We start from the raw sequence: 16915 nt of genomic DNA on the forward strand, positions 1-16915 counted from the left end.
CACCTCACCTGTGTGTTACATGAAAAACACAGCAGTGATGTTGTTGTAACACTGCGGGGGCCTGATACCACCAACAGCATCCTCACTAAACATCTGTGCCTTAACCACGACGAAACAGCTAAGTACCACGAATTCTACCGCTGAGACGATTTTCATTTTGAACAGTTGTCTGCAGGAAATTAGCGTTCTTTACAATAAACAGTAAGTGCTCCGAGTTTTCTTGTTCATTTTTTGTTTTTTTTTTACCCCCGCAATAGCTGCACTAACTGAATGCTATTTGGTAAGGTGAAATAGGCTGTAGTAATGAATAAGAACTGAGGACACATCCATAGACGAGAAGGTCACAGACAAGATCAAGGGTACATAGCAATTATCGGGAGATTTTTTTGTTTTTTTTTGTTTTTTTTTTGGGGGGGGGGGGGACTTCTGCATCCTGGCATATTTTGCAAAGCTTAAAAAATGGGAATGTGTCTATTTACACTTTCTTTGTGACATATTTCAAGTTTGAGGGTGTAGCATAATTCTTTCGAATAGACAAAAAAAGAAAAAAAAAAATCCACACATCTATATTTAGGAACACATTATGGATGGGGGTCATTACATTCACACTGTTAAGAATAGAATGTGAGAGGAGGTGAACTGGGTACGAGAACAACGAACACCAACCTTACGCCTACTCCAAGGCATTTCATTTTAAACACGCCAAGGAACAATAACATGGTGTATCGTTGTGTGTTTACAGTTATTTAGTAGATGCAAACTGCAATACACCAACAGCAGCATTATAAGTAAACCATTCGTTCTCCCTTTTCGCTAATTACGAATGCTTTTGCGTCCTTAGCAAAATATATATACATACATTTAATCAACTGTGTAAATAGAAAGCAAATCATCTCCCTAGAGAGCTCAGGCTGCATTTAATGCATGCGCTTTTATCAGGCTATCTAGATGGTACAAATGCCTACTGTTGCGTGAGCATGTTTTGCTATTTAAAGCGAACTGAACAGGCTGCACAACACCTGGGCCTCTGGCTAATCGGTCGTTTGACCAAGTGTGCATGGTTGCTCATCTGCATCCCTTGAAAGCCATTAGTTGCACTTTCCCACCAACCCATCTGATGCCTGTAAACGCAGCTCTCCACGGCACGTGTCTAGTGTGCCACTATTTGAAAATTCAATTATATGTAAAAAAAAAAAAGTAAAAAAAAAAAAAAAAAGTGGCATATATATCATAGATATTTCTCACAATATTTTGGCTGTAAGCAAAGCGGATCAGAGTTCTCTCGCAGTGCTTTCATGTGACGGGGGGCCGAAAAGCTCTTGCGAGCCAAAAGCCAAGGTTTTATACAGGAAATTGAGTACTTTTAGGCCCTTTTCCTATATATATATATATATATATATATATATATATATATATATATATATATATATATATATATATATATATATATAAAAGCAGGTTTAGTGTTGCAATTACTGCCACAAGACTACTGAACTGCATTCAAAACCAAAATGGAGGAAAAAAGAAAAAACAAAAAAAAAAAAACAAAAAAAAAAAAACACCACAGATTAACAGTGATGCCTATTTCATTCTCAGTGCAAAAGGAAGATGCGAACTCCATGTACATAGGATAGATAAGCCTTTGGCTGGACGGGAATACAGTAGCTCTGGTCTGAGTCCAATCTGAGCTCATGCATTATGGCTGTGGCACTGCGGGCTGCTGCTGCGCTAGTGCTGCAGGGGGTGGAGGAGGAGGAGGAGGGGGTCCAGGCTGAACTCCAGCTTGCATGTTGGGGGAAGGAGGTGGTGTCGGACGCTTGAACTTGTCTGGACTGTTGCTTCTTCTCGGGGACGGCCTCTGTCAGAGAAAAAGAGAAAATAATTAAAAAAAATACACATGCAGCATGTAAAAGAGGCTTGCGATGAAACAGTGAAGTTTCCTATTATATAAAAAAAATCTTTAAAACCATTTTAACAGAAGAAGGATTATGTTTAGTATGTAAATTTTAGATAAAAGCGATTTCTTTGATTTTTTTTTTTTTCAAGTCTCAGAAAACAATTAAGGCCCTTGGTCAAATGGATAACAAATAATAGGTCAGGAGACGAACAAACATTAATATTAAAATGTATTAATATAAACATCAAGGATGTGAAAAATGCAACTAAATAACAGTGCTGAGGAAATCAGCACTCCATAGGTTTATAAAAGTATGTCTGCTCCAGTTGTGTTGCATGTGGAGAAATTAAACTTCTTTTGATCTGTATGTAAATCTTTGATAGTAGAACTACTGAAATTTACTGTTTCTAAACAAAACACGGAGAAATGATCATGGCTTGTGGGTCTCGGCTTGAGTACGTTAGAACGGTGCTCGTTGGGGCGTGGCCTTTGGGGTGAGGTGACAAACGAAGGGAAGTTTTACTAAGCCAAGCTGCACCGAGCACTTTTTAATAATGAATATTTGTATGGATTCTGCAGTTCATTCTCATTAGCATTAGATTCACGTTTAACACACAGATAATACCCCAAAACCGCCATTAAAAATCTGCTTTCATCCAAACCGACGATGATGTATTGATGTTAATTTAGAGTGTAATCCAAATACAGAGTTTCAGAGCACTTTGCCATGTACTAGTTTTACTGGTATTCTCTAAGGAGAAAACCACACAAACTGGTGACTCACCGAAATGCCATGTGAGGCTCCCACGTGCACATGTAGGCCTGGCGTGTTGTAGTAAGACATGCCTGCACGGGTCAGTGTGGTTGGAGGGGTAAAGCCCACCGTGTGACTGGCATATGACAACCCTGTGAGAGAGAACACAGCGCATTGTACATATCACATCAAACAAACCAAAAAAAAAAAAAAGACTACAGTACTTTGGTAACTTTAGAGTGCATTTAGTTTCTTTCTATACAGAGTTGTTTTACATAAACAAAAAAAACTTTTAAAAAATGCATCAGCTTTTAGGTCATGAATACACGATCTGTTATCAAAAGAATGTCAAATTCAAAGTGTGACCAAGTCCTGTAGTGTGTAGAGGTTTTCTCTCCAATGTGGAAAAACACAAGGAACATAATACTATACTGAAATATTGTCCTTTTTCATTTTATGTGAGAAGTAAGTTCCAATATTTGTATCTATATAAATGCACTTCTCTACAAAGGTAAATAAAGAAAGTAAAAGAGAAAGTGTAACTGTTTGTACCTGGTGATATAGGTCTGCTAGAACTCGGGGAGGGTGTGTACGGGATTGGACTGGACACAGTGCGGGGACGAAGGCCTTGGGCCGACATTTCATTAAAGTACCTGCAAAAAAAAAAAAAAAACAGAACAGAACAGAGTTTTGACCTGTGAATAACATGTTTGTATGTACTGTATTTGTTACAATTATATAGCTAAGCATGTGGGAATTTTTCATCAAAAAGACTACAGTCGATGCCTAATCGCATAGTGTCCACCAGCTCCAGTATTCTAATAGCGTTTGTTTTGTTTGATTTGAACCCATGTGACAGATTCTTCACACAGCTAATTGTTTTCCTAATGGTGCATTAATGCACAAAGTAATAAGGTCATGCTGAAAGAAAATCAATCAAGAAATGAAATCACTGTCTCTGTACCTCTCATCGTCCATCTCCAGGCTGGACTCGCTTTCAGAAAGCTGCCTGCACAAGGCCTCTCTCCGCTCCACCTCCCGCTGAAGCTTCCTCTGCAGCCGAATGTTCTCCTCCCGCATGATCCGCTCCTCCTCGATGTACTGCGCTCGCTTCTCTGTGTCTGAGAAATCAACAATAGGGCAGTTTAGATAACCGGGGTAATGACGACAGAGAGAGAAACAAGTTATGCTAAATCTAAGTTTAGATAAATAAGGAAAAGGCTGCATATTGCATACATGGGATTAGATATGAATATATATGTAACAAAAGTAGCTTTAATTTGGACTAGACTCAATTGTTGTGATTTGGAGACTCTGATCTATATAAACTCAGAAACAGAGAAAATTCAAGGTCATGTTCCCTGTTGGGACTTTCTGTTTTATTTAATAATAATATTTAAGCATTTTGCTCAAGGAGATGCCATCAACTGTCAGAGACCTAAATACATTCCGGCTTGACAATGTCCATTCCCCCTGGTAACTATCTGCAACAACTGAGGAAACTAAGCTGAGGATTTCATCAGCGCGATGCGATAGCGAAAGGATAGTCTGATTATTTTGCTATATGCAGTGCCATCTAGTGGACATTAACCAAAAACGTTTCAGGTGAGAGAAAAAGCCCCCTTAAATTTCATCGTATCTAAATCAATCTTAGAAACCGCATACAGCACTTGTGCGTCGTCGTATTCTGCAAAACACGCTTTGCTGAAATGTGAGAATGTAGCGAGAACCCAAGAGGACTCACGCTGGAGGTCGGCAGTGCGTAGGTTCTTCTTCAGCCTCTCCACCTCACTTTTCAGGAAACGGATGTGCCGCATCATGTTTTCTGGAGAGTCAATCTCCATGGAGATGTCCCTGGGGGATGGAGGAGCGGAGACTGGCTGGTCCAGCTTCTCCTGGAGAATTCTACATGGATGGGACAATGCAGGAAAATGATGTTAGTACCTACAACAATGTCAACATGACACAACTGCATGCCATGTTGAGCAACATTAAACCAGTGGGAATAATGTAATTACATAAAACTTATTAAAAAAAAGAAAAAAAAAAGAAAAAGTGCAATTACCACTTATCTAAGAGTAATAATCATAAAAATAATATTGTACCTATTTATTAGAACCATGAAACTGTTTTATCTCTGAATTCTTTAAAGACTGACTTTAAATAATGTCTGTTTCTAGATTCTGGATTCATAACCCTGCCTGCTTTGGAGCTACTGACGTTTGTACTAAATGGAGAGAGAGATGGAGAGAGATGGAGAGAGATGGAGAGAGAGAGAGAGAGAGAGAGAGAGAGAGATGGAGAGAGAGAGAGAGAGAGAGAGAGAGAGAGAGAGAGAGAATAATAATAATGAACCCTGGGGCTCATGGGACATGACTTTGAGACCCAGGGCATTTAACTTTGATTGGTTTTAAATAGTGTTCTGCTGAATTAATAAGCATTAACTAAAATCTAATAATATCCTGATCATAAATAGAAGATAATTAGAATGTTGGGCATTTAACCCAATATTCCATGAAATGTTCAGTGTAGATTCATGGCCCTAATGATTTAACTTGTGTGTTTGTCCTATAAAGGCTTTTGTTGGGGGGGAAAAAAACAGCTTGTAGTAGGAAAAAAAAAAAAAAAAAAAAAGGATCATCACTAACCTTTTCTCAGCTTCCAGTTTGTCCATCCGCTTCCATAGTCGGTTGACCAGTGCCTCCTGCTCTTGTTCCAACGTGTTCTCCAAGTCGATCTTCTCTCGCCTGAGCTGAAAAAAGAAAAAAAAAAAGAAGACAAAACAAAGCCATAAGTATAGCGCAAACAGCAGAAACTTTACCTTTGAATAGGCTAACCACCGGACCAATTGGATTTGAGAATTTAACATTACAGTGGTATAAACTGGGTTATATGGAACACCATTAATATCTGGTCATTTTGCAAGCAAATCGTTCTATGCATTATCTCAGCCAAACGGCACCCCTATGCTTAAAAATGTTGCTTTCTAAAGAAAACCCATGTGCAAATATCGTTGGTTTTGAGGACTATACCGTTGCCTTACTATGTCACTATGTGAAAGTCAGATCAGCAGTTATCATAAAATCCACAGGGCAGCAGGACACAGAGCGAACTTTTGAAGCAAACACTATGACTAACTGTGACACAATACAATTTACCTTGATGGACTTTATTACTGGTGATTTTAAGGTTCCTCTTTCAGTCCACGATTACCTACACATAATATTATTAAAGCTCAATGAATAGTATTCATGTATTTGTTATGCACTACAAAGAGTCATTTGAAAAATAAAGATAAAAAAAATAAAAATAAAAATTATTTCTCCCAAATATAGTCATTTCCATGCTCCTTTCATCACATAATGCAACAGCCACCAACCAGGGAGGGTGTTTCCTCTAAAAACAGTTGAAGCAAGCTTTATTTGCCCACTGTATTTTTTCCCCCAATATGCTCACAAATACCCATGACTGGCTGGTGCTGCTGTGATTGACAGAGTAATGCAATCATGTGCCAAGTGTATGGCCAATCGTCCCCACTTGGCTCTGGGGTAGAAATGGCTGCAACATAATCAGGATTCAGCGTGCTATTTCTCCACAGTAAGTAATGCTGCATTCGGTGGTTTTTGGGTTTGTCTAGGGAGCAGTCGTTGTCACTCTTATATGGGATAGGGAAGGTGTTCCAGAAAAAAAAAATGCAAATACAAAAAGGTGATGACAAATAAAACCTCATTAAAAGCCTACAATAGACACAATCAAGAAGTTGTGCAACTGTTCTGTAACGTGACTGTTATTGCAGGGTATATATTTGTAATTTCTTGGAATTTCCACACATTGGAATTTACTCAAAATGCTGCAATAAACCAAACAAAAAAAAAATAATAATAAATAAAGAAGATCTGCAAGGTAAAAGTGCTTGTTGATGAAAGAGATCAATAGAGAAAGGTCAGACTGGTTAAAGCTAAAAGAAAGGCTAAGGCTAAGGCTAATAGAGTAACTCTGAGAACCTCTCTTTATGCTTAAACAGCAGAAGACTAAGCCAGGTTCCTTTTTGATCAGCCAAGAACAGAAAGCAGAAGCTTCAGTGGGAACAGGCTTACCAAAACTGGTCACCATAAGACTGGAAAAATGTAGCCTGGTCTGGTTTCATTGCATGCTGAAGCACACAGATTGTAGGCTCAGAGATTTTAGCTAAAAGCATAAATCCAGGGACCCAACCTGTCGTGTGTGAACTGTCCAGGCTGGTTGAGGTGGTGTTATGATGTGGAGACCGTTTTCTTTGGGCTTGACATATTAAGATCATTTATCACTTTTTATCACTATTTCTGGGGCCGATCACAGATCCCTGGAAGCTGCACAGTCTGATACAGGTGCCGATCACAGAGTGTATTTGAACCCATCTATTTATCTATCCATTAATTTATTCATGATACATGATAAATAACATCAAACAGCAAGTTAAAAAATGGAAAAAATGAAAGTGTAGTTGTGTTAGGTACCCTAATTGATGTTTTAATTTACTTGCATTAATGACCTAATTGTGTGTGTGTGTGTGTGTGTGTGTGTATGTATATTTTATATATATATATATATATATATATATATATATATATATATATATAAAATAAAAATAAATCCTGCTGTTTATTGGACCCCACCTGTCATGTCTTTATTCCCCCACTAGAGAGCCGTGCCCCACACTTTGAAAACCACTGTTATAACGTGAATCCCAGTAGAACGAGTTGCCGGAACCATTCGTCTTCCACAATAGACAGTAGCTGATGATCAAAGCATATTCCATTATTTTGTTAAATATTTCTTTATGCGTCTTGCTGTCCCTGCAGTATTATTGTTTATGAAACATCTCCGTTACCGACAGCTGATTGAGTCTCACTTGTGTTGCTGAATTGTACATCTCTCTCTCTCAGCGCTAGCCAATAAATTGTTCATACTCCTATACGTGAAGAAACTTCAGATCTCTGATAAGGTCGGTGGTGTTTTGGCTGCTTCCCGCCTCATGGAATTTTCTTTTTACACACACTGCAGATTGGTAATGTACTGCCTTTTTCACAAACCTTGTTGAATTATTAGACCGGTGAAACCATATTTAGCAGTGCGTGAAATATTTGTTCCCTTCTGGATCGCCTTTATAGAGTCCACCGATCAGACTTCCCAACGCGATTATCGGACGATTATGATGGCCACTCGACCCTTAGTCTCAGCCGCATTCATTATTGTTACTGATCATGAAGAGCATCCCTTCATGGTCACAGGTCACCTTTTTTCTAATGGTTATTTCAGGAATAAAATAAACCATGCAGCAGTGAATCTTTCCCCATATTACATGAAAGGTGCTTGAGAAAGCTGCAATCACTAAACAGGAATTTTGACTCAACAGAAAACTTCACGTGCCAAACTGCAAGAGTACCTGCTCCAAAGTGAGCTGCTTGGAGATAGTATCATTCTCCAACTTCTTGATCTTCTTCATCAGTTTGTTGACCTGGAACTCCTGCTCTTGTTCCAAATGCTGCTCAAGCTCAGCTTTCTCATGTTGAAGCTAAAAGAGGAGAAAAACAACAAACAAAAAAGGTTTTAGTACTGTATGAAATATTTATCCTGACAGCTGCATATCAATGAGAAGTAAAAACTCACTCAAACACTACTTTATTTTAAATACACAGCTGAAAGCTTTTTATCTGACCTCGGGAAACAGCTCAACAAAATCCACCTTGGTAAAATGTTCCCGGAAAGCACATGACTCAGCGCATAATTGCTTGGCAAGGCTCGCCCCTAAAATATCTGCATTATTAAGCTTCATTTAAACAAATCACAAACGGTCAGAGCTTTTCCCTGGCTTTTCTATTCAATATAAAGGCAAGAATGAGGTCAGCATGACTAAACTCCCTGTATCTTCAAGCCTGCTGCTTCATCAATGTCTGATAGACCTGCATGCAAAAATGGCTAATTAATCACAGCAAAGCTACCAGCCTGCTTTGCAAACCCAACATAATGGAGAAGTATAACATATATTAAAAAGTCTTTGGAAAATAATAATGAATAACATGTGAGGAAGTTCTACATACGCTACACACACCTATTTGTTTACTGTACCATGACAGGATCTTATATTACAAGATATTAAAACACGGTGGATGCATCAGATTAATCTAATTATTGGCAGTAAAAGTTCCTCAATACAGGAAAGTATTCAGGACTTCTGAATTAGGTAAGATTTAGGGAGTAGCATTTATTGCTCCTATAATGCAAGTGAAACCTAACCTTTCAAAAAAAAAAAAAAAAAAAAAAAAAGCATGACACGTTCCACAATAAATCAAACATTGTAATTTGATGGCGAGTTCCTGTGGTTGCTCCTGAGGCTCCAGTGACCATCGTTCCTGCCCCTCTCCCCTCCGTGGATCTTTCCACTTCGTCCAGGCCTGCCTCTGGATAGTGTTCTCTTCGACTGGAGGCCACTCTGTGCAGCTTGGGACGGTTTCTCATCAACGCCTTGGGTGGTTCCATGAAATTCCGGAGTAAAAACGGGAGCTGTAGTTAAACTGTTAACAGTCTCCTACACTGACTCAGGACTACAGTTTGCTTCTGATCACCATCACTGTACCCCGAAACATCGTATATCTGCTTCAAATAGACATTCGGTGCAACCCAGATGAGGATGGGTTCAATCTTGAGTCTGGTTCCTCTCAAGGTTTCTTCCTTATGCCATCTTGGGGAGTTTTTCCTTGCCACAGTTGCTCATCAGAGACAAACTTACTTACAAAGAACATATTTACTTTTAATCACCACATTATCTGTGTAAAGCTGCTTTGAGACAATGTTCATTGTTAAAAGCGCTATACAAATAAAAATAAATTGGTGTGCATTATTCAACGTTGTGTGTTCAGCGAGATTGAAACACAAAAAGCTTTTTTTTTTTTTTTTGGCTGCAAAAGCACTGCAGTGACAAACAATTACACCATGGACCAGTTTCAATTGAAAAAATATTCTCATGGGATAGCTGGCAAAAGTGTGGAGTTTCAAGATGCTGAAGCAATTCTGAGAGCTTCACTGACTGACTGAACTCATTTGCTAATGTAAACCCACGTATTAAACACATGGGGTTGGGAGAATGTGAACTGCCCGTGGAGACATAGTTTAGATAGGAGTCCTATTTTCAGGTTGAAGCCTACTTTTGCCTCTTTCCCCTCTTCTCGTCAGTTGGTGTCTCAGTTATCACCATCACTTAGTCTAAGGAACTTTTGATGGATGTTTGTTTACCATTTACTTTAATACCTAGTTGAACCTGTTACACATCTAGTTACTACAAGTCTAGAATCTAGTAACGGGGAAATTAGGTTTTCTGAAATCACAACACCTTAGACAGTGGCCCTTAATGGCGACCCCTAATGGGAGAAGCCGAAAGAAGAAGACGACAGTGGCCCTTAAAAGGCAATGTCTATATCTATGTATCTATAGACACATTCTGGCCTGGTAGCAACACTTTCATGGCCCTGCACCAAATAATGACCAAGTGGTTTGGCAGCTCTCTTTCAGACTGATTGTATTCTTAGTCAGCGTTCTAACAAACCACCATATTTATTGATGAAGTCTTCAAAGCACTTCAGCAAGTCGATCTGGATAAATGTGACTGGCAAATGACATGAACATAAACAACAATAATAATTTTTTAAAAAAGGCACATTTGTGAACCAGATTTATTTCACATGTCTCTCTCTTAGGCCCGATCCTGATGTCAGATTTCAGTTGAAATGAAGTTCTCTTGATTTGTATCATGTAACATCTCACCTGATTTCCGCCTTCAAAACAGGACGTGACGGTCTATAATTGACCAACAAACTATTCACACGCACACAATTAAAAATACAAAAACAAACCAAGAACAACAAGTTAAGCTCCGATTTAGGTATGAGAAGTATAATAATGCGGAAAATGTTCCAGAGTTTGTTTAGTCTTTTTTTTTTTTTTTTTTTGGAAAATCAAAAACAGAAACTGGTCAGGATAATTTGTGCCTCAATGTCACAGCCAATGTTGTTCATTTGATTCACCGTATGTGTCATTACAGAAAACACAATTAAAGTTAAAAATTCAGACCAAAGCATTGCTTCATCATGCATTCGTAACATCTGCAGTTTCTGGAAACTTCTTTTACCTTGAGCGACCTAGTTAAAGTACAACACTAGCTGGGTCAAACTTAGGGAGTGGGTAATACGGCAAAATATATCACAGGATAACTGCAATACATAGCAAAATGTTGCGTTTAAAAAAAAAAGAAGAAAAAAGAAATATGAAATAAATTATGTATAAACGCTTAACTGCTCCAAATCAAGGTCTTTAAAAAAACATTTAAAGAGTATAAAATATTAATAGCGTGATATACTTGAGCTCCATGTCAATATATTATATTGGCATAATCCTCAGCAGCATTCAAAGTGCAGTCTCATGCTTGATGGGCAAACCTGGCCGGGCTGTGCCAAGACTCAGCACTTACTTGCATAAGTTTGCGAGAGAGATCATTGGTGAGGAATTCTTCTTCCTTTTCGTAATTGACAGCAAGCGTTTCTTTCTCCTTCTGCAAAGCCTGGATCTTCTTAAACAGCGTGTTGCTGATGAACTCCTCTTCTTGTTCTGCTCGGGCTTGCTAAGGATAAAAAAAATAACAAAAACAAATAAAAGAATAAAAATGTGACTGCACAGTTGAGGATTGCTTGACAGCTCGCTTAAAAAAACAGTGAGATTAGATAAACAGAAAATATTACTGAATGTGCAAAATGAAAGACTTAACGCCAAAATCCTATCCCCAAGGAAACGGTTTCCATAATGGCAAAGTTGACACGTTATTAAATATTTATGAGCTGTATAACAGGCAAGGACACACAGCCCCTTAAAAAAAAAACAACCCAAACAAGGAGGCGGAATTCATAATGACATCATTTAGCATGATTATTTTTTTTTTTTGCTGCGAGTCTGGAATAACTATGATTAGAGTAAAAGAATAGCGACGTACTAATTCTTTAAACGAAAAATTGGCACTTTTTTTTTTAAGTAACCAAAGGAGGCAACAGGCTTCGCTGCCTGTGTGATAGTTTCAGTTCTCTTTTATACAGTCACAAATAAATTTGATTGCAAAACACAAAACGGTGCATGTGCATTTAATTCCTTAGAGAATAAAAACAAATAAATAACAAAATAACAAAAAAAAAAACATGTCTTGCACGATTTCAACTGCACGTTTAGTGACAACTGAAACTGATCTAGCATGCGAATCTGTAGCAATAGTTTGGTCGGATTGTCCAGTGTTGTTTATTTAGCCCACAATCAAAATAAATCTAGAAACGGACTGCATAATTAAGTGCCTGCATGAGGAACAATAGTTGCCACACAAAGTTTTACCACGTACATTTCATGTTCAAACAAACTGATTACTGTGACCTGCTGTGATTAGATATCCCTAGCTGTAGGATTGTGCCTGCTTGGATTGACCTCAATATATGATAGTAGGTCACCTGAGAACCTCAACTCACACAATAATTGTTTTCTTTGTCTGTTTGTAGGCTGAAAATGATAGGAGTGAGACATTGCTTCGAAGGTTTCCATATACAGAAGTAAATGGGCTAAACCGCTTTCCGGACAAAATCATAAATCAATAACAAATGCATATCATTTCGACACGGTTTATACGATTATATACATTTAGATTTCTGGCATTTGATGCCTTTGTACATAAATAACTATAATTTTGAAACGTTCATTCGAAAAACAATTCCATCGACTCAGTTGGGAGAGAATTTAGTTAGACTGAGGTGGAAGTAGGAGGTGTTTAGATGTTGTTCGAAGACCGCTAAACACACTTGTTCGGAGGTCATGTGGTAGTTCGTTCCACCACCTCGGCTGCTAGAAACAGAGAAGAGTCCTGAGGCATGGCTTGTAGTCTGAGAAATGGTGGGACCCTGATCTGTAAACAGTGGTAGAGGATGGAGAGAGGATGATGCAGCACAGGGTCATTTTTTTCTCTTTGTTGGCAAGCAGTACTAAAAACTGGATGTGGGTAGCATCCAGCAGAAATCCAGCAGACAGAATATAGCAAAATCGGTGTGGGAGGAACTGGGCAGACTGAAATGTCCTTTCTTTACATTGTTTTCTTTACAAATGTGAGTGAATATTATATGGTCAAAGAGAAATGCGCGCTGCATTATTCGCACTTTAATAACCATTTTAAACATTATAATATATCTTGGGAGCATCATATCAAGGAACAATACTATAGAAATGAAACTTCATATTTTAGTCAGTGTCCAAAATGGGTTTCCACTCGGAACAGGCAGCGCAAAGGTCCATCTAAGAAGTCGAGTCCTCGTGCTGTGCGTTAGGTGCAGAAGCTGGATCCAAAAACAGACACAAGTGCTGCCAGCATTGCTTTAGAGGTTGCAGAAGCGGAAGGTCCATTTGCCAGTGCTTAGACCGTACGACACACACTGCAACAAGTAGGTTTGCATGCCGTCATCCCAGAACAAAGCCTCTTCTAAAGCTGGATCACAAGAAAGCCTGCAAAGGTTTTGCTGGAGTCAACATGTCCAAAATAATTAATTACTGGACCCATATCATGTGGTCTGATGAGACTAAGATAAACTTGTTTTGCTCAGATGGTGTCCAGCATGTGTGGTGACTCCCTGGTGAGGCAAGCATGGTGGTGGTGGTAGGATCATGGTCTGGGGCTGCATGAGTTCTGCTGATACTGGGGAGCTGCGGTTCATTAAAGGAAACATGGATTGCAACATGTACTGAGACATTCTGAAGCAGAACATGATGCCCTCCCTTTAGAAACTGGGCCGAACTGCAGTTTTTAAACACGAAAACATCCCCGAACACACCACCACGATGACAACTGCCTTTCAGCTCTGTGATCCTCAGCTTAGTGGTGAGGACACTAGTCCTTAGACCTGTGTTTTCTGTGCACCAGGATTCAGTAGGAACGTTTTTTCATTTCACTATGTAATGCATCAGCTATATATGGTTGAAATGACAATAAAAGCTTCTTGACTTGATGTCATAATGGAGGCGTGGAAGAGGATCCCAGCAACAACCTGTACAGCTCTGGTGTATTCCATATCCAGGAGAATTAAGGCAGTGCTGGATAACAATGGTTCAAACAAAATACAGATGGTACCCAAGTTACAATGGATTAATTTACAATTTTTCGAGCTTATGATGACGATAGCGATACGACAAAATTGTAAAAATATTTAAAATTTCATGCAACATGCACAGGCCACGCAGCTGGGATGAGCGTATCTCTCGCCCTGTGAGATGCCCCACTCTTGGTAGCTATCGCCGGAGTAAAGTGTGTATTTTTTCTGTTTCAAACAGCAATTTCAGTGATAAAAGCGTGTCTTTTAAGCCCCAAAGTATGTCTCCTGCTTGTAGTGAAAAAAAGGAGAGGAAAGGCATCAGTTTAGAGCAGAAAATGAAATTATAAATCAGCATGAAGCAAAAAGACTGTCACAGTCATAGCATCCTCTTCCACTTCCACCATATTTCTGATGGTGTCGTTGTATTGTATCTCCATCGTAAGTAGAGGAATAACTGTATTGATACTTTGGACACGGTTTTGACATGTACACCATAAAGTGAACTCACAGATATTTAGACAATAATGGCTGTATGTCGAGTTATTTTTAGATGACAGTAAATCTATCCTGCTATTCAAACTGCACATTGACTAAAATATATACAAGCTTCTTTTCTATAGTATTGTACCTTGAGAACAAATGATAAAATAGTTGCTGAAATGTGAGGGGTGTAGTTACTTTTGGGAGATACTGTATATATATATATATATATATATATATATATATATATATATATATATATATATATATATATATATATATATATAGAGAGAGAGAGAGAGAGAGAGAGAGAGAGAGAGAGAGAGAGAGAGAGAGAGAGAGAGAGAGAGAGAGAGAGATCATATCATATATGTGTGTATGTGTATGTATATACACACACACAATATATATATATATATATATATATACACACACACAATATATATATATATATATATATATATATATATATATATATATATATATATATATATATATATACATATAAAGCCTAGCAAACCTCTCACAAACTCATCCCTAAAACGATAAAAGCTGATTTATATAATATTAAGAGTCTTTTGACAACAAAAATATATGTTTTATTTGAAGGGAAAATCCTTGAAAACTGGTCCGTCATAGGTGCGTTGTTTCTCTGTTTAGCATAGCAGCTAAGAGAGGCGCAGGGGGCTCAGAAGAGATGGTTTGTGAGCTGTGGAGCGATTATTATTGTTTTTAATGTTTTTGGTGATAACATGTCTCTCTTTTAAAAATATGTCATCAACGTATAGCTGATTTCAGGCTACCCTGGGTAGGTAAATTCAACTATAGCATTAGCTAGCCTAGCAAAACACGCCTCAAATCAAACCGTTAGCGACCCAATGTCCGGACTCGACCCACTCCAACAAACACGCCTCGCGCACCCGGGACCGTATCAGGAGTGTACAGCCTCTGCACCCCGTTCGCCAGATCGCTTCTTCCCCCCGCTGCACTTACGATCGTGACGCTGGCTTTGCGCAGGTCCCGGTTCTCCTCCTGTAGGGCTTTGCACTTCAGTTTGAAAGTCTCCAGCTCGATCTTGAGCACTTTGTTCTCCTGCTGCAGGGATGCCAGGCGATTCGTCAGCTCTTCCAAACGGAACGGGGAAATCACGAAACCTTGCTGTTTGCTGGAAGACGACGACGCAGAGCACTGCAGAGTGGCCGAGCTGCTGCCCGCTCCGTCAGTGTCGCTCTCACTCGCGCTGTCCGCCATGATCACTGCGAGCGTCTGACACACGCAGGCGGTGGCAGCAGCAGCAGCGTGCGGCTCGGCAAAGCGTCATATTCTCTTCCGGTCTCACACGCTTCGAGCCAAGTCCGACCCGTATTCGGAAACGAAACCCTGCCTTCTTTTTTGTCTCCCGCGCTGTGAGTGGCTGAAAATATAGGACAGTCGTGTCTAATAGGCCCACTACTGCTTCAGGCGATAGATACGCAGCCAATCACAAGCGAAAAGGCGGGATTTGACGGAAAGCGAGTAGGGAAAAAAAATCTGCGGCCTGGAGCAGAAAAAGAAAACACAAAAATGGGATTGAGCGACCTCTTTGGAAAAACGTTGGAAGTAACAATTATTAGTTGGTTGGTATGAATGTATGTTTATATGTATTAGGGGCGTAACGGTACACAAAATTCACGGTTCGTACGGTATGTACACAGTCACAGTTCGGTTAAACATTCCGGTACAGTTAGGTTAAGTTAGGGAAGAAATGCAAAACAAAATTGATTGTCGTTTTTTTTTATTATTATTAATGTTGTTTATTATTATGAACATTTGTCAACAACAGTTCAACATTTAACTCAACAAAATAGAATAAATCAAATGAATGCAATGCACTTTATTATTCATTCATTCATTCATTCATTTTCTCCCGCTTATCCGTAATTCGGGTCGCGGGGGCAGCAGTCTAAGCAGGCCCCCGCCTTCGACTGCTGCCCAATCCTCACAGCACCGTCCCTTACGGTCCCTCCTGCAGGTGGTAAGCCCACGGGAAGGCAGCCCCACGTCACGGACCTTGATATTTCCCTCGTAAGGGACCCCCGGAGCATAGAGGGTTAAGGGCCTTGCTCAAGGGCCCAAGAGTGGCAGCTTGGCAATACCGGGGCTTGAACCCCAGACCTTCCGATCGGCAACCCAGCGCTGCACTTTATTATGTGGATTTAATTTAGTAATCAATTAAATTGGCACACATTAAATTGATTAAAAAAAATAGAAAAATTTAAAAGTTTACATTTGTTGGACCCCATTTGGGAAATACAGATGTGTAATCAAGTGTGTGTGTGTGTGTGTGTGTGTGTGTGTGTGTGTGTGTGTGTGTGTGTGTGTGTGTGTGTAAGAAACACAATATGTATTTATTTATTCTGAATATTATTTGTTTTATTCTGTATACAGGAGGATTAAGGCAATGCTGGATAATAATGGTGCTCATTGGCACATTGACACAGTTTTGACATGTTCACTAAAGGTGAACTTTTGTTGCCAGTTATTTAGACAATAATGGTTGTATGTTAAGTTTTTTCAGAGGACAGTAAATCTGTACCGCTATACATGCTGCACAATTAACTACTCTAAAACTTTTATTTGAGTATTGTTTCTTCAGAAGATATA

The 16915-nt window shown here is 39.1% G+C and overlaps 1 protein-coding gene across 1 annotated transcript; it reads right to left on the reverse strand.

Moving 5' to 3' along the window:
• Nucleotides 1-1458: 1458 nt before the first annotated feature.
• Nucleotides 1459-15596, reverse strand: ccdc6b (coiled-coil domain containing 6b). Its single transcript, XM_083556987.1, has 9 exons — nt 15266-15596; nt 11155-11304; nt 8077-8205; nt 5300-5403; nt 4396-4556; nt 3616-3772; nt 3204-3304; nt 2682-2803; nt 1459-1858 (listed from the first exon to the last, which is right to left on the reverse strand). The coding sequence occupies exons 1-9, from the start codon at nt 15521-15523 to the stop codon at nt 1697-1699; spliced, it is 1344 nt and encodes a 447-aa protein (XP_083413113.1). The 5' UTR covers nt 15524-15596; the 3' UTR covers nt 1459-1696.
• Nucleotides 15597-16915: the final 1319 nt, after the last annotated feature.

This window comes from Silurus aristotelis (assembly GCF_946808225.1).
Source record: "Silurus aristotelis genome assembly, chromosome: 12".
Classification (NCBI taxonomy): domain Eukaryota; kingdom Metazoa; phylum Chordata; class Actinopteri; order Siluriformes; family Siluridae; genus Silurus; species Silurus aristotelis.

Bases quoted from the DNA above. Each gene is read 5' to 3' on its own strand.
- ccdc6b (XM_083556987.1), bottom strand. From the start codon at position 15,523: ATGGCGGACAGCGCGAGTGAGAGCGACACTGACGGAGCGGGCAGCAGC. The intron at 3,773-4,395 runs GTGAGTCCTCTT...TTGATTTCTCAG, and splicing joins ACGCACTGCCGACCTCCAGC to ACACAGAGAAGCGAGCGCAG. The intron at 2,804-3,203 runs GTACAAACAGTT...TCTCTCTCACAG, and splicing joins TAGCAGACCTATATCACCAG to GGTTGTCATATGCCAGTCAC.